The 24,973-nt window shown below is 40.7% G+C and overlaps 1 protein-coding gene across 2 annotated transcripts in view; it reads right to left on the bottom strand.

The window, feature by feature from the left end:
• Window positions 1-24,973, bottom strand: part of LOC133123297 (kalirin-like) — a 151,018-nt gene that overhangs the window by 57,772 nt on the left and 68,273 nt on the right. For both annotated transcript variants that reach the window (XR_009708228.1, XM_061233642.1), the window contains 19 exons: window positions 23,672-23,841; window positions 22,208-22,382; window positions 20,347-20,542; window positions 17,929-18,095; window positions 14,813-14,932; window positions 12,086-12,304; window positions 11,196-11,345; window positions 10,702-10,816; window positions 9,839-9,954; window positions 9,100-9,222; window positions 8,484-8,666; window positions 6,032-6,150; window positions 5,586-5,652; window positions 5,249-5,358; window positions 4,883-4,952; window positions 4,369-4,458; window positions 3,954-4,046; window positions 2,895-3,006; window positions 1,496-1,686 (listed from right to left, as the gene is read on the bottom strand). Coding sequence is in view for 1 of the 2 variants with exons in the window: in XM_061233642.1 (XP_061089626.1) it covers window positions 1,496-1,686; window positions 2,895-3,006; window positions 3,954-4,046; window positions 4,369-4,458; window positions 4,883-4,952; window positions 5,249-5,358; window positions 5,586-5,652; window positions 6,032-6,150; window positions 8,484-8,666; window positions 9,100-9,222; window positions 9,839-9,954; window positions 10,702-10,816; window positions 11,196-11,345; window positions 12,086-12,304; window positions 14,813-14,932; window positions 17,929-18,095; window positions 20,347-20,542; window positions 22,208-22,382; window positions 23,672-23,841 (2,586 nt within the window). In the remaining variant the exon portion in view is untranslated. The remainder of the gene's footprint in view (window positions 1-1,495; window positions 1,687-2,894; window positions 3,007-3,953; window positions 4,047-4,368; window positions 4,459-4,882; window positions 4,953-5,248; window positions 5,359-5,585; window positions 5,653-6,031; window positions 6,151-8,483; window positions 8,667-9,099; window positions 9,223-9,838; window positions 9,955-10,701; window positions 10,817-11,195; window positions 11,346-12,085; window positions 12,305-14,812; window positions 14,933-17,928; window positions 18,096-20,346; window positions 20,543-22,207; window positions 22,383-23,671; window positions 23,842-24,973) is intronic.

The following is a 24,973-nucleotide window of genomic DNA, read 5'->3' as shown; positions in this document are numbered from 1 at the left end:
GTGGGTGTATATGCATGTATGCTGTCAGGCCCCCTGATTGGAGAACAGTATCACAGTATTGTGGTGAGCAATGGGGAGGAGGCATTGACTGGGAGCACACCAGCAGTTAATCTACAGTGCAGGTAGGGCTTCAGATATCCCAACATAGAACACAAAGGCCATATTAATCAATCACCAATCTCATTGTGCTGCTGGGTTAACAAAGCTTTCAGTTTCCCCTGTCCAGTATTCGTACTAGTTTAATTTATGTAATATGCATTATCAACATATATACAGTATTTATGTCCTAACTATTCACTACATTTAGGTTTTGTGTACAGTGGGCTCCAGAATTATTGACACCCAAAGAAATATGCACATTGGAATCAATCAAAGTCTTACATTTAAAAAGAAATATATATATTTCCCAAAAAAACTGAATCCACTATTATTGACACCCGTGGTTTAATACAGTCATGAGTCTTTTCCTATCAGTTGTGATAAATTTAGAGAACACATTTGGATGGGTTTTTGACCATTCCTTCAGGCAGAACTTTTCAGAATCATTGATATATTGCGCTTAAGGACCCCCCTCTTCAGTTCAGACCACAGGTTTCAGATGGGATTTAAGTCTGGAGACTGAGATAGCCATTGCAGTACATGGATGTACCAAGTCTCAGCTTCCTAGTAGAGGCAACCAGACTTTCTGCCAAGATTTCCTGGTACTTTGTTGAGTTCATTGTGCACTTAAAAGAGACTTGCTGACTACCAATCTTAATCCTTGGGTTATTTGTCAATGGTGTGTACGGCCAAAACGTTCAATTTTGATTTAATCTGACCATAGCACTCTATTCCAGTCAGCCTGATGTTTAGTTTAGTTTATTGTGCTCAGTAAGAGCTGGTTTCCTGCCACCCCTCCTTAAAATGTTATCCTTGGGTTACTGGCCTCCCTCACCATCTTCATTACCATCTGTGGAGATAATATGTACTTGCGTCCTCTTTCTGGCAAGTTTGCAACCATTCCATGTTTTACGCCTTTTAATTATTGCCTTTACAGTGCTAAGTGGTATGTTTAATCGTTTATGTACCCATTATCAGACTTGTGATGATCAATTCTCCCATGCTGATGGTTGACAAAGAGATTGTGCATGTTAATTAGCTCAGAAATCAGAACAGGAAGGGAGGGAATACAGTTCCTTTAAACTGAGATTAACTCTATGAAGTGAAATTGTATGGCCAATTGTTAGTGGAGCCAATCATTTTAATTGAGATTACTAAATAAAAAACATTGAACCAGGAGTATTGAAATAAAAGCACATAGTTTCCCCATATCATTCTGGAGTCCACTGTACATCACTACGGAAAATGTAGAATACTGAGAGAATAACATATACGTTTTACATCTCAGGTTTATATTGCAGACTTTAATAAGGGGAAACGAAAGGCCCCGCCCTGAAAAGGCACATCCAGTGAAACAGAAGGCCACGCCTTCACAAAACAGAACACCCTGCCCTACCAACAGCCTGTTCTTGTAGACATATTTGGTCCGCCCGCCCGTGTCTTTTATCTCTTTGCTGAAGACCAGCGATATCTCAAACAGGAAGAGGTGGCGGTCCCGGCCTTTGCGGATCAGGGATTTGGGGTCCCAAACTTGAAAAGTGTCCTGAAGAATGAGTTCCCCATGGACCTCAAGATTCTCATCAAAACCTAGAGGACGAAGCCAGTAGAGAATGGTAACCAGGGTGTTAAAATTCTAAAAAAAATGTTCCCAGACATTTTCTTTAAATATTTCAGGGAGAAATATGTAGCGTAGTGGTTAAGGTACATGACTTGGAACAGGACGTAGAAGGTCGGTGGTTCAATCCCCAGTGTAGCCACAATAAGATCCGCACAGCCGTTGGGCCCTTGAGCAAGGCCCTTAACCCTGCATTGCTCCAGGGGAGGATTGTCTCCAATCAACTGTACATTGCTCTAGATAAGAGTGTCTGCCAAATGCCAATAATGTAATGTAATGAAACCCACCAAACAGCTTCTTAACCATATGTGAAGGTACCTTTGCTATGCAAATGTTTACATGGTTTGTTACACTTCAGAAGTTGTTTTCTAAAAAACTGAACCTCATTTTCAAAGAAACTTTAGCATTTTAGGCCGTCCCTCAGTTTTGTTCAACCCAGTAATGCTACGCCATCCCCCACCTGTAAAAACAATGGAATCTTTCATTTGACATCATTCTTGAGGAAATTACATTATTCAAGTCATTTGAAGAACATGGTGGAAAAAGAGCTAGAGAGAACACTAATCGTCCCATTTTTTTTTCTAGTCTATACTGTTTTTATACTAAGCTCAATTATTAAACTGGAAAAATATATATAATAGAAAGAAACAATTGTTTACAAAAAATATTTTAGGAATTTTGAGAAATAAGATTTCTAAAAGTTTCCATGTGGTGCTCTAGTTTTGCAAAGTAGGGAGCTACAGCCATTTTTGGATATTCTTCAACACCGTCACTTTTTTTACCAATACACTTGTTACAGGGTTGAACTTCTGTCACCTCTCATAACAACTGTCACTTCTCGAAACTTACTTTGGAAATTTAATGAAATTATCCAATATATATTCAACTAGCCTCCGTATTAAAGATATAATCTCAAATACTTTCATATAAATGCATTTCTCTTTTGCAACTATTATTCCAGTAAAGATAAGACAATGTTTATTTTGTTTTCACTCAAAAGGTTATAAAATAAAGACACAAAGATGAAATAAAGGGGAACATTATACAGTAATATCATTTTCATTAACTTTTTTTCCTGAGATAGCAAAGCCAAAAGGGCACATTTTCCTGAGAATTTCAGATTTGTGTCACATCTCTCGTGTCAAACACTTGGCCCTTCCCGCTTGCCAGTGAGCCTCACCTTCCAGCATGCTGACATGCATGGCGTCATTGGCTCTCTTGGGGACACTCAGCATCACCTCCAGTCCGTCCTTAATCTCACCTTTCCCCTCCTCACAGCACGTCAGGAGCTCCTGTCCAAACACAAGCACAGCTTGTGAGCTCAGGAACGGGACAAGGGTCATTCAAACAGCTCCAAAGGGCAACTCTTCAAACATCTCACCACTGCATGCATATCCAGTACATTTGCGCATAAATAGCGATGCTGAAAATAATTTGTAATTCCCTCTTACTTTCAGACAGGAAGACCATTTTATTGAGGTTTATGGACACTGATCCAAATGATGTATTTCTGTTCTTATGCTTAATAACTTGCTCTCATGCCTAGTTATGTCTGTTCAGTTAGTCACACAATCTGTTGCACTGCATGAGTATGGAAGCTCTTCTGTGCCACATTTACAATTACCAAACAACCACATCTAATGATTCCTATGATAATAATTAATGATAAATGAATGTTAATGTAAATGTGGCACAGATTAGCTTGATTTCCTCTACACTGGATAATATATTAACTGTAGAGTAAGATTTCCCAGATTACTATATAAATTACTGTTTAATTGTTGTGATATACTGTATGCAATACATATGTGCTGAATAAAATATAATTGCAAATGTATTACTCATTATATATAATTAATTATAATGTATCAGGTCTGAAAGTAAAAAAAAAAAAAAAAGTGCTCATAAGATGCTCCAGTTCTAAAGACTTTATTAAAACATAAATTCACTGCTAAACATTAGCATGTCTAATGCACGGGGGAATTGCTAGCCATTCATTCTCCCTTCAGACAGGAAATTTACATGTGAAATCCATTCTGTGCAACAAAGGATATGCCCTGAGTAAGTGCTGGCACACAACCCATTCTGCAACAAGGACAACAGCAGGCCCTGGAGGAGAAACTCCACAAACAGCCATCAATGTGAATCCGCCAACATGCAGGAATGGAGAGTGAAAATTACTGTAAATAATATTACTATTAACAGCTCAGAGTCCCCAGCTCATTGTGATGTGATGTACCTTAAGTAGGAGCTGGTATTTGGTGATCCTTTGAACCGGCTTGATCAGGTATGAGGAGATGGAATTCGACAGGTTGTGCCTTTGCTGAATTTCCTACAAGCAGAATCCAAGATGTGAAATCTAAGATTCAGAAAAGATGTGAAAAATGCGTTTCCAACACCAGCAATGTACTCCTAAGTGTATCATGCTTAATCCAGTCCAGATGAGAGAGGATATAGTAGGCGCTGGCATCAACAGTCGTACAGCTCAGCACGGAAGCAACTCTATGGCACCACCTACAGACAGCTTGACATGCACAATGCTGCAATGCATTTTTATATTCTTAAGAAAAAGTAATGCAAACTGAGACAATTGTAATGATACTATAACAATTATAATTCTGAAAAGGAAAGATAACGAGTTAACTAAGACTCACATCGAAGAAGCTCCCAGCATGGTCCAAGATGAGTTGGCTGGAATCAGGCTTATTTTTACAATATGACACATACATATGGAATTTATCCGCCTTGCAAAGAGAAACAAGTGAGATTATTTGTTACATGTATGATGATGTTCTTTGAGACTGAGATATTTTTAAGCATTTTCCCTTTGAAGACATCTTAATTAAATTCTATTTTTGTGATAAATTCTTCTGTAATTTCCAACATCACAGTAAGCATGGTTATGTAGCACAGTCAGTTGAATGCAAGGGGCAGCCTGTAGCCTAGTCGCTAAGGTACATGACTGGGACCCGGAAGGTTGGGTCCTTAGTCATTAAGTAGCTTTGCCTCAGGGATGCTTGTCCCCTACTTAGTCTAAACAGCTGCAAGTTGCTTTGGATAAAAAGCACCAGCTTAATAACTGCAATGTAACTGTAATGAATTGTTTTAACAGGTGAGATGACATTATTAACCAGCAGAGGCAGATCAGGGAGAAACTCAGGACCTTACCCATGTGACAAAACAGTGACCCACATCCTCTGGGAGTTGTTCGTAATTCACTAGTTCTTTCAGGAAAATGCTGTAATAATAAATGTTATGAAATTAAACACCAGTTATACATATAAGCCACCATGCTTATTAAAGTTTTGAAATGGGCTAATCCCCAGAGAGGGAGCAAATCAACACATATACATTACCATATTTCACAGAGTGTAAACTATAAGCATCACTGTTAATCTGCCATTGGTTATTACTGTATGTACCTCTAAATATCAAACACTATCTTATAAAACTTACAGCCAATATACTGAGTAGCTCTTATGAGTGCATCTGAAAGAACTACACAAGAGACCAAAAAAACCTGTTAAAAGTTACTTGTTATGGAAATCATATATTTCCTGAATATTTCCAAAGATGATATGTTCCTTGTTAATGATTCCTGGCGGAACTTCCTCGACTCCACTGGTCATCCCCCACAGATAGGTCTAGGAGGAGACATCAAGGGAACATACGTAAATAACTGTCCCAGTAAACACAGACTTACAGTAACCTGAGTCTACATGTGTGATAGCCATTCAGACCTCACATCTCTGCGCAATATACACATAATATTGTACTGTAGCATACTGTGTTATACTGTACACTCGTGTGCAATGCTGTTTAAGTATAAAACAGAAATAAAAATGAATATAAGGTAAGCAAAAACACTTACCTCTAAACATTCATGCAAGTCCCTGACATAGGTTTTTTCAGTTTGCAGGAGTTCAGCCATTATATACCTTGAAGCATACAAACACATAACAAAGTCAATGCTATGCAAAGTGGAGAATAATATTTCAGAATAATCCACAAAGAATGTTGTAAATTAAGGGACAACCCAATAAAAAAACATTACATACAAACTTAAACATTATTGAATTGATACATTAACATCTCCATAATACTGTACATGAAAATGTTTTTATCCATATTGATTAGATGTATGTATTAATTTGGAAGACACTTTTGTTCAAAATTACTTCCATAGTCATTATTTATGTGATTATATCAATATATTAACACTGATATACAGCATGGCACTGCACATTCTTAAATTCACAATCACAAAAAGAACAATTTTATTCCGTATTATGCTGCATGGAATGGACTTAAACGCACTCTTTCTTCCTGGCCGACTTCCTCTTCTCCTCAGTGACCTCGTTGTTGGGGTCACGCAGTTTTACCTCACGGTCGGTCAGACTCGCTGGGATTATGTCCAGCTCCAGGTCTTTATTATCCTATTAAAAAAACCACAGGACATTCACGACACACTGCCCTGCTGCGCGCGGACGGGTGTGTGCGTGCGCGCGTGCGTGAGCGGGTGTGTGTGCGTGAAAGTGTGCGTGTTTGTGTCAGAGTGTATGATTAATTCTTCGGGTGCAGGCTGCCTTCTCGGACAGGCAGGGAGCATGCTACCCGGTAAACGCTAGCCTGCAGAGCTGTACTGTAATGTGCAGAAGAAGACAGAGTGGATTAGGGTGCTGCTTGCATGCTGTACTGACAGAAGCTGACTTCAGGGAAGGTGACTTCTATTCCTGCCCAGCCATGACCAAGCAGCAATGTAGGCCAGACTGCTTATGAGCATTTTACACTTGGACCCACTTTATCTCAAATCATTACATTACATTATATTAGAGGCATTTAGCAGATGTTCCTATCCAGAGCGATGTACAATAAAGTGCACAATCACAAATACAAATACAAGAAATCACAAATACAACTGTCTATTCTTCTGAAATTAAATGACAGGATAAAATGGATACCTTGAGGACTTGATACAGTAAGGACTTTTTTGCATGCCAAAAAAAAAAAAAAAAATTCTGCTAAATAAAATGTAATGTAATCTAATGGAATAGCCTTGTTATCCTAAACAACAACAATAGTAATAATAATCATCACATCTGGCATCATCAACATCACCAGCATCTGCAGGACTCTCATAATCAAATTACAATTATAGTAATATCATAGGCCATGTCTGAAACAGGCTGCTAACTACACGGTCCTAAAAATGTTTACTGTTGAAAAAACATACTGTCTATTTATATTAGTACGTGATGTGCTCCCAAATGCAGACCACTGGATGAGAAAGTTGTTACGTAGGCAGGGCTATGTAGTGTGATTGTATTATTTCCAAGAGTCTATTTTTGCTGAGTGTATTTGGGAGCACAATCACACTTTCCAGGCAGTTTAGGAGGTCCCCATGGAAAGGATGAGGCAGAGCCATACTTGGGTGAAATCACAGTCCAATAGATCATAGAGGAAGAGGCAGGGGCTTTTTATTACAAGGATGGACATCTTAAGGTCCTGACACACCAAGTCAACATTCAGCTGTAGTTCTGTGGTGGTGTCCCGCACAGTTGGCGCTAGTCGTCCAGCTGTTCGGCTGATTCAGCATTTGTGAGGGAGCGCTCTCCGATTGCCTGTTCATCATACCGAATCAGTGCAGGAGTGAAGTCAGCAAAGTAAGCAAACAACACTTTAAAGAGGGCATAAATACCCTTGAATTCACAATTAATCTATTTGTGCAACGCAATTGCCATCTGGAATGAAGTTCAGTTCTTTCAACATGTGAAACTGAACAGGAAGAGCCAAAGGGGTGAGGTGAGGTGACTCAAAGCGATCTGACAGGAGGCCTTGGCTGCCACTAGTTCTTTGATGTCGGCTTAGGATGTCAGGGCATTTACTACACTTCCACCGTACCCTTGGAAAATAGGATATATGCCATTAATATGTCAGACAGTCTGCAGTATGTTTAGTAGAAAGTGCATATTTTGAGGACACAGTAGCTTCAGGTACACCCACACTCAACAAAGCCTGGAAACATGTATATAATCAGGGGATTTTAAGTACACTACATTTAGAGAAACTACTAGAGGCGCCTACTTAATGACTTTATCATCCAGGATACTCAATTGCAGTAGGCTAGTAAGAGACAGCCATACAGTAGTTTGCTCTCACCCCTATAACTGAAGCATTTCCTGTTGTAAAACTGAAGTGTTCCTGATTTCTGTCTGCAGTAAAACTAAAGCATTTCCTCTGGTAAAATTTCAGAATTTCCAGTCGTAAAACTGAGCCGAAAATGAGCTCCTTGTTGGGATAAACAAATCATATGAGAGATATGAGTGTGAATGTCTGTATGCATAAAATCAGTAATGAAATATAAGTGTGAATATGGTGGTGGGGTCGTTCTCCTGGGCAATCTGAAACGCAAGGTTAACAGTCACTGTTGAAGGATCAAAATGGGGCCTATTCCATTTAAATTAAGTCAATCTGCAAGGCAATGCAATTTTATATGTACAGTTTTACATTTTACATAAAAATAAATGATGCTAAAAAAATATAAAAGATAATGAAAATAATAAGAGATCAGACAAGATGAAATTTGATTAATTCCTTTAACATTGACCAAGTCAAAATGGAACTGACACCATGTATGGACTATATACTGTATATATTATACTGTACGTCACCAAATCAAAACATGCTTCAGATGGAGAGACTACCATATTACTGCTAGAAAGACCCCTGTGCTGTTCTAGAGTGAGCCGTTATGCTGTAGGTGTCTCACCTCAGAGCTGATCCCCAAAGACTGTTCCAGGCTGGCACGGTACTTCCCTATGCGAAGGGAGAAGTCCCGGTAGCGCTTGTCCACCGTGGCTACCCACTTCTTCAACTCGGTGACGTGGACGTGTCCCTTCTCCACAAAGCTGTCCGCCAGCTGGATCAGCAACTTCACCTTCTCCTGAGTTTGCTGAAGGCCAGAACATGCATTCGTTACCCAAGTGTTCAACGTCAGTAATGAAGCTGTGTGTTCAAAGTCTCACCAGCTAAAACTGCGAGCGACAACCGCACTAAAATAACTAACTTAAGGTGTCTCAGTGGCGCGGCCTGTAGAGCACTATCCATATGCACATTGCGAGCCGCGATGTCAGTGGTTCAAAGCCGCCTGCCCAAACTATGTTACATGTCTTTCACTCTATCTTGCTCCCATTCATACACTGTTTTGTCCAATAAAGCTAAAATAGCCACAAAAAATAGGCCGAAATATATTCTTATTTGGGGCTATTATTTGGGCCGTTAAAAGTTTTAACAGGATAATGGCTCACATTCCGAAAAGGAAATGGAGCATCTCACAACCTCATGTTCAGCATGGTGGCACCTGAAGGGCTACTGCTGTGCCTTACCTTGGCAGAAACTCTGAACTCTCCATACTCCTTCAGTAGTTCCTGAGTTCTCTCTTGTGTTTCCCCAGGGGAGGTGTGTGTGGAGAGGAAGTATTCGCCTCTTTCCTGGATCCAGTCCAAGGCCTACAGAAAGAGCCAAAAGAAGTGGAAGTTATTAACAAACATCCCACTCCAGATAGGGTGGAGATCAAAACACTGCTGAACCTGTGGGCAGGATTTCCCTCTACTTGGGCAAATGGGCTATTTCAGGACCAGCGGAGATTTGATCAGCAGGTTTGTGAGAATATGAAGTTTAGTATGTAGCGGAAACTGAGCAAACTGAGAAATTTGACGGTGGTTGCGCTCTACCACATTTGGAGGTGGCTTTTCACTCTCGAGTGCTGGGTTAAATGTGGGAACATGTTGTAACAATAGAATTGCAACCATCCTCCAGATCCAATAAATACACCTCATCCATGAGGGGAAATTCATATTCTGATAACTATATTCATGCAAATACACCGATAACTGATGAAATGAAGATACCAATACTTTCTTTTTCAAAAAGATTTTAAGATGTCCGGCTGTGGAATATTTCTATTTTCTGTTATATGGAGTTAATTAATACAAAGATAATTTTACTAGATGTAGACCCTGTATACACCAAGCAAATTAGGCACCACTATCAACCCTTCAAAAACTTATCGCTACAAGAAACATAACTGTTTGGTGAGGTATTAAGATGTTACAAACGACCCACCTGCTTGGCGTTACGCTCAAACACCACATACTGCTGGCACTGGTCCAGCCGTCGTTTCTTCATGGTCCAGAAGTGCAGCACCCTGTTCTCCCTCTGCAGCAGCTCCTGGAGAATGGCTGCCAGCAGACGGGAGATTAGGTGCATACATACGGTAGCGCTCACTATATGTTTGTGTTTGTTGGCACTTCCATTCGAAATAGCTCATTTTGAACCTCAATAGCCCTTTTGCAAAACCAATCTCAATGCCATTTGTCGTCTTCTGTCTACATTTGGATAGCTCCCACAGATATTTTTATTCATGCAGGTACAACGATAAAGCACCTTAAAGCACCAATAAAAAGTGAGTTCTAAAGTGCAAAATCATTTCACCGTCCGGCATACAGAAGTGAACTATAGATTGGCATCTAGTTTTAATAAGAGGCTTATTGAGGAAGTTCAGAAGGATTTCCGGTTTACATGTATGATCGATTGAATTTTCTACTCCATCTTCCAAAAATAATGTTTCACAGAATGATACAGTGGAATATGGCAAAATGATATCATACAGTTTGAGTATGCTAGTCACAATCATTTATAGTTATAGTGCCAGATCTGAAGGTGGTGTACTGTATCTGTACAACTATCCTGTTCCACAATACTCTGGTAAAGTGTGGATTACTGTACATGGTGGACTCATCGTCTGACTCCATTTTCAAGTAATGAGTCATCACAGCAGCCCTAGACCATCACCACCATGCCACCATCTTTCATGTTATCAATGGGGACATACACAGTTGGGTTCCTCCATGCTAATTTTCCTACTGAGCCCAATGGGAAAACTAGCTTGGATGAACCCTACTTCTGATGGAGCCAGGAGTCCTGACCTTTGACCTGCTGCTCTGGTCCACGGGCATGGCCTGCCACTCCAGGCATGCCGACGTTGTTTCGGTGGATGTACTTCAGAAAGACCTCTGCATTCCTCCTGGCGAGGGTGCAGGCCTGCAGCAAGCAGATATTAACACGGTCGTGCCTCTGTTAGATAATGTCCGAACCACACTTGCATGCAAAACACGGAAATCGCCAGCCTCGTCGTTTCGCCATTCTGGGACCAATATTCATGAAAAATATTTTCATAATAACGCACTACTCCAATGAACCCTGAAAGTCTCATAAAAATCCATTTGGTAGTTTTTATTAAAAAGATGAGTGAAAATATTAGCATTTTCGTAAGAGTTTTTTTGGCTCTTCTATAAACATTTAATACAATGTAACACAGGGACAGAGAAATGAGCAACTGGCAACACCCTGGGGAATTATGGGTAAGCAGAGCTTCTTAACATATCCCGACATACAGAAACCCTCACATTTCAGCACACACCTTTAGGAAGGCCTCCTTCTGCTCCAGGTGTTTGCTGATGAGTGGGATGACATGGTCCGTCTCCGCACAGGCCCCAAACTTGTCGTGGCCCCCACACCAGTCCTCATCCCTCCTGTACTCCTGTTCCAGACTCTCCAGCACACTGCATACCTGGAGGGCGAAGTGTATACTTCAACTGTGTGACCTGCAGTACTACAGAACAGCAGTGCACTTCTGCAGGGCCAAAGTGTGTGACCTGCAATACTACAGTACAGTACCGGTCTTTTGGATAAGTGATTCATAGATAAAATATGCATCAGAAATATACTGTATTGTTATTATTATGATGGAGCAAATCATATTAATACAAGACAAAATAAATTATATACAAGACAATACACTTCAGTTCCTAGACTGTAATAATACAACAGAACATCATCAGCACATGCTTCAATTTGATAAATTCTGTAATAAAATCCGCGAGACCATGTCACATTCACTCATTCAGTTTTCTGTTAAAACAAGACCAAATAATGGAATATACATCACATATATTGATTCAACTTCATGAGGATCTGAAGCTTCTAACTTTAAGCATGAAATCTAAGGTTCCCCACTTATTCTTCTTGAACACCATATTTTACCCCCCTTTTTCTACCCATCTGTAACTTCCGTCTCACCTCACATCTATGCACATGCATCCTAAATGCAAGTTGTGCAGTGAATTGAAGGAGTGTGTGGGTGGTTGAGGAACAATTTCACAAAAAATTCTGGTGAAATCCAAAATAACCAGAGCATTTCAAAGACCTAAGTCAGGAATTAAGTCATAACATGATAAATCAGTTATTCAAATCACGCACGTACAGAATTCCCCCCCCCCAGGGGGTGCTGCAAACACCGCTGGGACTCACCTGCTCCGACGTCTTGTAGAAGGCCACGGAGGCGTTCACCAGCTTGAGCCGGTCCTCCATCTTCAGCATGAGCTGCTGCCAGTGCAGGGCCACTTTCTCTGCACAGCCGCGAATGGCGTCGGGGTCGTAGTGCCCTGCCTGCAGCATGGCCTCGGCTTTCTGCTGAACCTGCAGCGCGCTCTGGTGCGTCTTCTGCAGGGAGTTGGCGTGGAACAGGGACTGGCGGAGAAGGGTGGGACACGTATGCCGTTAGTCCATGGGTGCACAACTCCGGTCCTCGAGTGCTCTGGTCTGCGTATTGGTTTTTGTTCCAACCAATTGACTTGTTTTTAATTTGCTGACAGCTCTATAAATTACCCTGGTTCAAGCCTGGTACTTGAGCACAGTAAAATCATTAGGATACACTTGCAGTCTGTAGCTGTAGCTGGTACTCAAAAACAGATAAGATGTGATTGAGTCAATTAAAATAATTAAGACCAGAAGTCGGATCACAAAATCCGGAAATGGATCAGCACCCCTGTGTTAAGTCTCATGTCCAACATTTACGGCGGGCCATATCCATTTCTGGATTTCAGACCAACTTCTGCTCTCATTGATTTAATTAGCCCAATCATTTACATGATCTGTCATTTTTATCCACATTCAGTGATATAAACAGCAGCTAATAATGGTCTAATTTCCAAGTGAATCGGTCATGGTGCATATGGCTAATTAGCTGACTGAGCCAGGGTAACTGGTGGCAGCAAAATCGTGCATACCGTGCAAGCTTCCCATCCCTGGTTACGGTTTATTCACTCTATAGTCAATGGCTGCAGTGAATTCACTAAGATAGTGGTCCTCACTCCTGGTCCGGGAGAGCACAGGGGTATGCTGGTTTTTGTTGACATTGGCTCAGGCAGTAAGAGCAGTTGTCTGGCAGTCGGAGGGTTGCCGGTTGCCGGTTCGAGCCCCCACCCGGGCAGTGTTGAAGTGTCCTTGAGCAAGACACCTAACCCATAAATGCTCCTGACAAGCTGGTTGGTGCCTTGCATGACAGCCGAACGAGTGAATCTAATGTTCCAATGTTATGCACAGGTCAATGAGCACAGTCACCTCCTCTGTAGATGGCTTTTTCAAATAAATCTGATCTTTCTACTACATAGTAACTATTTTGTTTGATTAATAGACACAATGCACAGTATACCAAAGGCCAAAAGTTACAGATTGCAAGAAAATTACAGATTGTTTTCCAACTACAAGTGTTAAATAAACCTCAACATCTGCACATGAATAATATAGTCATCCTTGAATTCTAAAAAGGGTTTCGCACTAACGTGCCCAGGGGCTTCTGTGATAAATAGCATACAGTAAGTGCTGTCCTAAGCAAGATTGCATTATGACTTGATTTATGCTGATTACTCCACAGAGAATATTTGGAATATTTAGAATATTTAAAATGACCCATATCCTTCACCAATCAGAAGACTGGCATATCTGTTTATACTCTACACCATCCAGTAGCACAGAAGAGAAAAATAAATAAATTAACAAATGGAAACTACTGTACATATAGTACGGTGCTCTTCATCTGCAAAATTAAATTTGTGTGAGTAATGACAGCATTCTAGATGCGGTGTGGGGTGAGAAATCATCAAACTTGTGTCCACACATGTCCATGCACGTGGTGAGGATAAACATGATGTACTGTAACCTCATTAGTTCAATATGTCATTTTTTTGTTTCCCACAAAATACAATGTTATGACATGAATTTTATTTCAAATGGTCACACAATCTGTTTGCTGTGACATATTATTTGGTAAATGACGCATCGAGGGATCTAACCACTTACATTTCATTAAGAATGTTCTGTACAAATCTATGCTGGCTGTCGTCACACTCATATAAAGGATGTGGAATAACATTAGACTTAAGAAATAAGGAATTTTATCTTTCCGCTGACCTCTGAGCTCTGAACTCAAGCCATGGCAGTTTAATTCAGACAAGCATACATTGGTTAAATACATACTGTAGGTGCTAACCATAAATGTATATTTGCCTTTTCTTTGAGAGTAGCATGACCATATTTGCTTCCTGTGCTATAACAGCATTGCGTTTGTAAACAAATCCATATGCAGCATATTTCATAATAAACACTATATAAAATAAATATATAAACTAAATATTTTTAAAAAAAGGAATTATTGGGGTGGAGGGAAAATAGTTCTCTTTTGATAATGTCTATTTCATGCAATAAAAGGGCTCAATAAAATCAAATGAGTAGATTCTTAAAAGATCTTGCATTCATTATTCAATTCCCTGAGGTTTTCTTGGAGCTTAACAGTAATAATTCACTGCTATGACAGGGCGCCAAAAACCTCCATTCTAAATAAGATTATTTAATGTACTCGGTCGGTCGGAGGCAAAACAGGATGCTCCTTGCTGCCGGCTGTAAGTTTACACTCCACATGCTGTTCCCATAAGCCCCATGACGTGTATACGCTGTCCATCAGCGCAGCTGAACTCCACGTCCTGCGGGCCGCAGTGTCTGTAAGCATTTGCTTCAACTGTGCGCTACCCCACCTGATTTCACAAATTAGCTTATCTGAACCAAGCAGGTAAAATAATGAGTGAAATCAGGTGGTGTAGCGCACGGTAGAAGCAAATACCGGCAGACACTGCGGCCCGGGGGACGTGGAGCGTACACGCTGAAGCAATTGGCCTCGTCGGCCATGTTTTGGCTGCTTACCTCGATGGCGAGTTGGAACTGTTCGTGCTCCCTCTGAAGTTGCTCCGCTTCTGACAGTGAACTGGCGTTCACCACACTGGCGTTGAGCATGGACTCCCCATTCCGGATCCATGCCAGGACCTGGATACATCACAAAAAAAAAAACAGCATCCCAATTAATTAGCTCAGGAGGTAAGAACAGTGCCCCGGCAGTCAGAGGGTTGCCGGTACGATCCCACCCTCGGTGTGTCGAAGTGTCCCTGAGCAAGGCACCTAGCCCCCAATTGCTCCCGAGCTGGATGGTGCCTTGCATGGCAGCCAGTTGACTGTTGGTATAAATGTACCAATTACCATCGCTGACCATCATAATATTTTCCAAGAGTTCACAGTAGTTGACAGTAAAAGACCTCCAAAAGTCCAAAGCAGTCATCAATCTCATAAACTACATTAGTGCACACAATATGTTAACAAGACCAGCAGTAACCACAGAGATGGTATGTAGTTACAGTGCAACCATCCTGCTGGCAAATTCAGCTTTCTTATGAATCATAGCAAGTTAAAATATAGTTGTAAGTATAAAACTATGTGCTAAATTATGGCACAACATAGTGGAATTCGTGAAACCCGTCTGTATGCATGATAATGAACAGAGCCTCCCCTTTACATCCTGCTTGTCTATTGACCAGATTTCAAGCTGTGAGCTGTTGTCATGGAGAGTACTTGGAGATCCTTGCTGAAATTACACTGTTTAAAATCCCATTTTGGGCCAGTTTGGAATGCCCGATTGCACTCTATCAGTGCTCATTGTCAAAAACCTCCCATTGACTTGAGAGAGCTTCAAGCATATGATCTCTTTGGAAGCATGTGATGTTAACTGCCACTTCTTATCACATGTCCACAAGTTCGGCTCACACAGTCATGACCAGGAGGAAGACATTTCATGAGCAGTTTCATGAACAGCGGCAGGTGCCACACTGACCAGTAGGGGGGCGCTAGTGCAGGATATGATGTTGTCAATAGCCGACTCATATCCTCGTATTTCAGGCCGCCACTACAGCCAGGTGTGCAAAGTCCTACCGGTCACGACCAGCACCAGTAAAGAACGTTTCGTTCGTTTTATTATTGCTCGTTATGTTTGCTACGACAGTTTTATCGCTACTTCCGTTTATACAATCCAAAAAATGCTTACCATCACCGTTCTTCTTTTCAAACTTCACTTCACTCCCTTGCCTGTTTCCCTTCGGGATCATGCACATGCTGATTCAGGACAGTGGCCAAATTAGTAAAACTTTGGAGTTTAATGGAGGGTGCTACTCACTGCAAGCATCCCACCAGGTTACGCTTCAAGGAAGCTTCTCTTCCCTGCTCCAAATGAATTAATCCAAAACAATTGGAGTGCACTGTGAGACACACTAAACTTAATAGGAGAGAGCTCAGTCAGCATTGCTTAAGGAAGTACACAGAAACATGCTGATATTCCTCCCATGACAAAATGAAACAGCTGACTTGCAATTGCTAGTAGGACAAGCGTGTAATTTCAGAAAATGTTGAATAAACATGAACTGACATCCTTACTAAAAAAATAAGGGAAAGCACAAAGGGCTCTATCACACACAACCATAGAAGCCAAATGCAGCGCAAAGAATTTTCACATTTACTGTAACCACAGAAACCAACACACACTACAGATTGCTTTGACAAATAACTGGAGGAATCAATTGCGAAATACAGTACAGTCAATAGGAAAAGACAGCGTTGCTGGCGGAATAATAATCGCCTGCATCCTTATGGCTGAATAAATTATATTCTTTATATTCCATTATTAATGAAATATGTTACAAAATAAAAATTCAATCAATTACATTTTGTTTCATTTATATTTCAGTGATTTACAATGGGGAATTTTCTCAGCATCATGAGATTAAGAAGAATTTCATCTTTATTTTAGCTCCTGACTTTGTTTTAGCGGGAGGTTCTGCCTTATTTTCAATCTTGTGGAAGGGTTGGAGTGTGACATGTTTTATTGAAACTCTGCCACACTGTGGATCATGGCGCGGTGGACAGGGAGACAGAAGAGGATGTGGACTGAAAACACAATCAGTCCCCTTTCAGTACGGAAATTGAATTTTTGGAAGCTTCAAATAAAATAAAAAAACACCCACACCATTTCACAACTATCTTCATGCGTAATAGCATTGCATTGTACTTGTTTTCAATTGGAACCCTTACAAGCTAGTGCCAACTGAATCACAAAACAGGGAACAAGATAACACTCAGTGAGCACTTAATTACTTAGTTTTTTAGACTTATTAAGTCCTCTGCTGCTGTAGCCTATCCACTTAGAGGTTTGACGCATTGTGTGTTCAGAGATGCTCTACACTTTAACTTTTCCAGAGAGAATTGAACAATTATGATAAGGAAACTACGCTTTTCATCTTTTGAAACCACAAAATTGTAAACATATGCACCTGCTCAACCTACATGACAAAAATATACACACAGTGATCACTTTATTAGGTAGACCTGCTTAAAAGCATGCCGACATTGGTGAAGAGATTCAGCTGTTTTTCAGACCAATTGTCAGAATGGGGAAAAATGTGATCAGAGGAGAAGGGCCAGACTGGTTAAGGCTGATAGGAAGGTGACAGTAACGCAAATAACCACACATTAAGACAGTGGTATGCAAAAGAGCATCTCTGAACACACAACACATCAAACCTCTAAGTGGATAGGCTACAGCAACAGAAGACTTTATAAGTACAAAAAATGTATCTAATAAATGCCTAATAAAGTGCTCCCTGAGTGTATGGTGCCACTTGTACTCTAAATACAACAGCAGTTGTGAGTGAGACGTCAGTGTGCAGTACCTGTTTGACTGCAGCCTGCAGGTAGTGTAGTTGTGAGAGGTCAGTGTACAGTACCTGTTTGACCTCAGCCTGCAGGTAGTGTAGTTGTGAGAGGTCAGTGTACAGTACCTGTTTGACCTCAGCCTGCAGGTAGTGTAGTTGTGAGAGGTCAGTGTACAGTACCTGTTTGACCTCAGCCTGCAGGTAGTGTAGTTGTGAGAGGTCAGTGTACAGTACCTGTTTGACCTCAGCCTGCAGGTAGTGTAGTTGTGAGAGGTCAGTGTACAGTACCTGTTTGACCTCGGCCTGCAGGTGGCGCAGTTGCAGGCTCTGCTCCAGGTGTTTCTGTGTCTGCTCTGCGCTCAGGTCCAGCTCGTGCTGCTTTTCATGAAGGAACTCGAGCAGCTCCTGCACCTGAGAGGCCAGATCCACCTCCTTATCCCCCGTCAGCTCAATGCCTGAAATGAAAACACGCATGCCCACACACAAACAGTCAGGACAATGTTGGGTCAATATGAAAAAAGGTACAGCAGTTACCTTGTAAGTAGTTCTGTTTGCAATAAATAAAGCCACAATGCTACATTCTGTGTGTAACAAAAGTATGTCAGAAAAACTTGGTTTAAATTGTGACAGAATCAGAAACAATACTTTTTGAAGAAGTAGAGCATGGATGTATTGTATATTTCTTACATAGTACACTGAGACTGAGACTGCAACTCCTTTAACCAAAGCATATTACAACAGTACACTACAAGAAAAACCGTTCTGAGAAAAGTGTGAATATAAATTCACATTGAATAGTAAATGCTGTACTCATTTAAATAAAAAAATGAAAAAGTACAGTAAAGGAACAAACTGAGGATGACAGTGCACGTCTCATCCAGGAAAAGCTCTTACACCTTCTCCACAATAGGGGGTGCCACAATATATATAATGCAAAGAAAGCAGATTGACATGGGTTCAAAGTTCAAAAAGAGTGCTTTTACCTGTTTGGTTAGGTTTTAGATTATTTGTTATGCGTTATTTGATATTTTATTAAAAGCTTGCTATACTTTCTATACAAACTGCTTCAAAAGCGCAAGTCTAGGATATGAACATGTTGAAGATTATTTGTGTTGTGTCATATTTTTTACATATGTTTTATGTGCATTGGCCATAACTGTTAGTCTTAATAATGCTAGTTTGTATTGAGAGGCTATGTAGTTTTTAGTAGCCTATAGGAGCTGTTGTTGAAATTATATATTCATGTGATTATTTTATAATTAATTGCTTATCCTATTATTAGTGCTTATCCTGTTATTAGTTGCTTATGCTGGAGTGATCCAGATCATACATACTTATTAAAGTATCATAACTTGCTTTGTGCTAATGAATATTATTTTCTGTAACTGTGTGAGTGGAGATGTCTCTCCCTGTCTGTACCATGGGCCTCCAAGGCCACAGCCATTAACTGTGTGTTCTGGATTATCTTGTGTTGGTGCCTGAGAGCCTGCAGAACCAAAAACATAAAACCTCATGACGGAAGCTACCATGGGGATTATCTTCCGGGAAATAGTGAGTTAAAACAAGATAAGATAGATTTCTCAGACGCCCAGTTAATTGCACAGACCCCTGCGTATACATCATGCTGGAATGTTTTGAGAACATGTATTTGCATAGACAGTACCTTGAAGGGGGGAGATATGAATATATGAAGTTTTGGTATACCCAGGCCAGCTAGCGAGCATAACAGGCTCATAGTGGCAGTCTTCATAAGAATTGAAATCCCCTTGCAACAAAAGATTACATACTAGAGTACAGAAAACTGACAAGAGTGAATGATGTTTAGGTATGTGTTCCACAGTGTGACACATTAATTTGGCATTATTTGTGTGTCATTCAGTGTGCGATATCAATGTTTCATTTAAAAAATCTATATGCTTTATAAGGGACAAAAATCTCTTTATTCATTTTCAGAGTGGTTTTCGATCCGATTTTTGACCCTAGATATTTTAAGACCCTATGCTGATGAATAGATAATAATTCCCACTTGCAAATGATGCAGAAGTGAGCTTCTAAGCAGGTGATTTTCAGTAAAATATATAAATATTTTATGATTTACAGCAATCCACAATTTCGCCATTTTGGATAGATTTGGAGACACTAAGAGACACCAGGGAACACTACATTTTGCTTCATATATCTTTATTAGCTCAGCAAATCCCCCTGCCCTCAGATTTTGTACACTTGCGGTTTATGAATCAGGAAATGTATACATTGCAATACATTGCACGGTACGTCATTGCAAAATATCAGATTAACTTCAGTTTTGCATTTTTGCCTACATGGTTTTTATATTTGTATACCTATAAATAAGATAAATGAAGCCATTTTTAAAGCCTCTGTGATGCTCACCTCTGGATTTATAAAGCCTTAAAGTATACCACTGGGTGGGGTTGCCAGATTGGGAATCTGTGCGAAGGGGTTAACCCATTTCCTGAATTCTCTCCAACTGCCTACGTAAGGCCAGGCCCCTGCAAAACTCTCCATACATTCAAGTGCTTATCCAGCAAGCTAAAAAACAGTGACATCTTCATTACCCTTTGGAAGCGCAATATCTTCCCATTGGCTCAGGCACGTCACACGGCCCAATCATTGGACAAGCTGAGGAAATAGCAGGATAGTGTGGCACGCAGGGAAAGCTGTGCTGTCGGTCTCCGGTAAGCTCACCTGACGCCTGCACCTCCATGATGTACTGGTGCAGGTCCTGCCCCTGCTGGATGACCTCGAAGGTCATGCTGGTCATGGCCAGCTTGCGCTCTGCGTGTCGCTGAAGTCGCTGTTCCGCCACCGCCAGGTCCTCCGTGCCGAAATCGCTGGCCTGCCGCACCAGGTCCTCATTCCAGGCATCCAGCTCCGCTGTCACCTGCAGCGACCCACAGTCACGTAACGCTCGCTGTCCGCTCCGCTAAGAGGTGTGCCGTTCGTCAACAGGTGGCTGGGGGGCTCGTAAGGCACCCTCCAACCCTTATCCTGGTGATTCCCCTCCCCCCACCACCCAGTTTTTATTTTTTTATTATATTTTTGTAGTAGAACATAGATGAGTGTGAAAACAAATCCAATGCAATGTATCGCAGTATTTATAGCATTTGTGAATGTCCAATTGCTTGTCCCGAGATGGGCTTTTCAAATGCACAAACAACAAGAAATCATATATACGAATGTATGATGTTAGAGGTTTTGAAGCAGCCATAGAAACTTATCAAGACACCATGACATGTTTTCATGAAAGATGATCTTGAGTAAATCTTCAACATATCCAAAATTGAGGATGGTGGCACATTTCTGAAGCCCTCGTTCAGCAGCGTCAAAATATGCGTAAATTAACTTAATTGCATTTTTCATGAGCTATATCGTCGATGTTTTTTTAAAAAATTTTATAGGCGATAGGTCTCTCAAGACTTCCACAGACAAAAAAACTGGGAAAAAAAATTCACTTTTTGAGATAAGATGCCTCGAAGAGGCTTCTTGTGAAAAAAACAAAAACATTTTTAAGGCCTAGTATCTTCAAAATGAAATGAGGTGAATACTTTTTGACTGCAGATTTGAATACTACACACGCTGATAATATTTCATAACTGACACGAATACTAGACTGCCTTCACCCATACGTGTGCTCATTATTACTGATATAAAATGCATTATTAATGGCAGAAAATGAAAGCACATTTGTAATAAAAAAGTGAACATTATTGCACAGAGCAAGATGTGACTGAGCAAGTCATGTATGTTTCTGGACAAGCTGTTGAACCTCACTGGCTGATTTATTCTGCATAATAGGGATCTTTCACCAGAGATCCATTAACATAATTCATTTTCATCCTCACATCCCCTTTTATAGCCCACATCAATTTCAGAAAATGACCACTATACATACAGCAGAGGCATGCAGGAGAGCAGACATGCACTAGGGCTGGGTGATCAATCAAATTTTATTTTCAATTAAGATTTTGGCTCCCCACAATTATGAACACAAGAAAATCAAGATAAAAACCATTTTTGCACTGCATTCCGTTTAGTATTGTTCCAAAGCCCAAACACTCGATGGCATCTGTAGTACATCTTGAGTGGATACCAGCTCCAGAGAACCGGCACGTTTAGTAAATGTTTCACCATCCATTTAAACGCATAGCCCAAATAAAGGGATGCTTTCGTGGCTTCATGAAAACCAATAACCAGTAACAACTCAAAGCACACACACGTAAACACATGTGCGAGAGTCTTGAGAAAGATGGAATATAGCAAAAGTTAATTGCCAAGTTGGAAAAGCACTGGGAGATGCAAACCACGACCTCCAGCTCACCTTGGGTGGAGGTCGTGGTTGAAATTGGGGTGAAGTTGCTGCCTATCACAACATAAATTGCATGATGTAGCCCATTTAAGTCATTTGGAAGTCATTTTCTACGTTAAAACGTTAAATATATAGCCTATTCGCCGTTCATACGGCTACTGTAAGTTTTCTATTGACCAAAATAATCACGATTATGATCGCCTTCAAACCCTAAGCCCTGCGAAGAGCGGGTCTCCTCACCTCCATGGTGTACTGCTCAAAGATCCGGAGCTGCAGGAAGATGTCCAGCTTGATCCTGCGCTCGTGGAACAGCTCCTCCATCTGCCCCTGCGCTTCATCCAGCTGCTGGAGGACACTCTCGATGTGCGTGACCGAGCTGCTGTGCGGCAGCTTGTTACTGGACATCGCAGAGTCTCTGCAGCAGTCCACCACAAAACACACAAGATATCACACGCTTCATGAGCTTCGGACTCCAAAAGAAGGGGTAAGGCAGCTACGGTCAGAAGCTACAGCGAGAGATGTGGCACACAGTCATAGTCAGGGATTTCAATAGTTGTGATGTTCAGGCACTGGGGTTAAACAGGAGTTGTGGTCACAGTCAGGAATTTTGACAGAAACAATGAGGTGCAGTCACAGTCAGGGAAATGAGCTTGGCTTGAGTCATAGTAAGTCTAGTGAAGTACTGTAACTAGTTGGTTGCATTTTCGTTTCATCCATACTGTAGGTGCTACTCATGCTACTCACAGTGCCGTTTTCTCCTGCAAATTGAGTCATACACTACAAAAGCATCTTAGTGTTGTATTAAGACTTAATAGAAATATTAGCTAGTACTGGAAATGTTATTGAGAAAATGGCAGCATGTAAACTGGGAGCAATGTAACCTGCAGTAGATAAAAATCTCTTCAGGCAAGAAGAATGAGGTTCTCATTTAAATGCTTAAATGAGCACCTGACTAAAATAGTTCTCAGAAATAGAATTGCATCACTCCTGCAGATCTGCTGAACATGGTGTAGAGAGCTACCCAGCGGGGCTCGTTGTTTCTCAGAAAGACATTTCCAACATTAAGCGTGATTGCTTTTGATGTCTGCAATAAGTCCGCATAATATTTTCCATTAGATGAGAGTGAGAACAATTCTTCAACACAAGCCTGGATTAAACTGTCAGGAGTGACAGAGATAAATATTCCTAAACTCATCTTTAAACTGAGAGCTGTGTCTAAAACACAAAAGATATTCATCACATTAGAGGCACTGGCTTCAATGTGATCTTGCTGCCATCTTGTTACAGCAGCAAGAAATAGGGAAGAAAAGGTAGGTCCCTATCGTAATCTCATCATGTTACAATGTAAAGGTATGTGATTCTCCTTTGCAGAGACACACCCATGGAATGAAAAGTAATTAATTTGTGGGCCAGTCATTCAACAGGGTGAAGTATGACTGCACAACAATGGTCAAAGAGTACATACCGTGTCTCTTTTTGTCTCAATATAAACACTGTTTGTTGATTTAATACGGTTAGTCATTCGACACTGGTAATTTTACTGTATCAATATTGTCACAGGCCAATTCAACATAATTAAGGGAACAGTAAGGGAACTACTGAATACTCAATACCACACTGACCGTTCTTCCTCATGTATAGAGAAACGGGGGTCACTTCAGTTGTGATATACGTAACATATGTGTGAACAGAGATGAGAATCACCTTAGCTGCTGGATCAAGTCCTCTCCCTCTTTGATGACGTTAAGTGTGGCCTCCAAGGTGGCCGTCTGTTGCTGCTGAAACTGTTTAATGAGTTCCTGCACAGAGTCCACAGAGTCCGAACACACCTCCTCCATCAGCTCCTTCTGAAGATCTTCCATCCAGGTCCACAGCTGCAAAGAGCACTTACTGAACGTTACTTTACATGGGTCCTGAACATACTGTTACAGACTATTATCACTGCACTGCAGTACAAACTCCACATAAGCTTGTTGGGTTTGATTGGCGGTGTGTTACAGTAGACCCACTGCAGCTTGCTAGGGTGCAGCTGTATCTGTTTCTGGATGGCTCAGAAACAACAGGCATAGGAACTGTTTTATTGTCATTGGGTGAAAGAGATCAAAAGTGACATTATCAAATTCATTTGTTGAAGTACTGTAGAAATGTATGGAAAGCCATCAATGCAACACATCTCATCACGGTTATTTTTGTCCTGTTACTAATACATGCCTCAACCCACTTAAAAGCCAATGGAAATGCATGCACTGTGTGTAGATTTCATATTGTCCCATATTGCATCAAGGTATGTGTTACTGGTACAACACAAATATGATCCTTTTGGTTATATTCATGAGATTGTGATGTGCTCCTTAACATAAGCTATACTTGGCTTTCCATACATCTTAATCACTAGAACATGTCATTTTTTAACACGTCAAAAATGAATGTATCAACATGTCTAAAGATGTCTGTCTTCTGCTGTCTACACAGCACATTTCACTGTGTCAAAAAGCACAAGGAGAGGGAGATTGAGAGGGAGAGGTAGGTGCAAACACTTTCTTTCATGATAAAAAGTGTTGTATAATTTACTAAGCAAAATACAATATTTTACACCTCATAAGACCCATAATATCATTTAGTTTCCATGTGTCCTTTTGAAGTCTCAAAATGCCCTTTTTAGAAAACTATCTAGACATACCTTAGACAAAACCATGCAGAACGCTCATTTCTGGTGATATTGTATTGTCATCAAATTTGAAAGGGGATTTATCCAGTGTTGGCTGTGGCTCCATTGCTCCTAAGCACACCAGCCACAGCCACAATAATCTGTATCCACAATCTTTTCAGTGAGAAAAAAAAGCTTCCATTACCTCTGTGTTTGAGCTTCTGTAACTTTGTTTTACTAATATGTAGAGTAATTCTGACCCTTGGAAAACAAACCACAAAGGGTTACCTTACAGAGGAGACCATATTATGCCTGTAGTCAAAAGGGGTCAAGAATAGTAAGCATTTTATTTTGGGTAT

Source organism: Conger conger, chromosome 3 (assembly GCF_963514075.1).
Source record: "Conger conger chromosome 3, fConCon1.1, whole genome shotgun sequence".
NCBI lineage: Eukaryota > Metazoa > Chordata > Actinopteri > Anguilliformes > Congridae > Conger > Conger conger.
The sequence above is the reverse complement of the archived record's forward strand: the minus strand, read 5'-3'. Positions and strand labels throughout refer to the sequence as shown.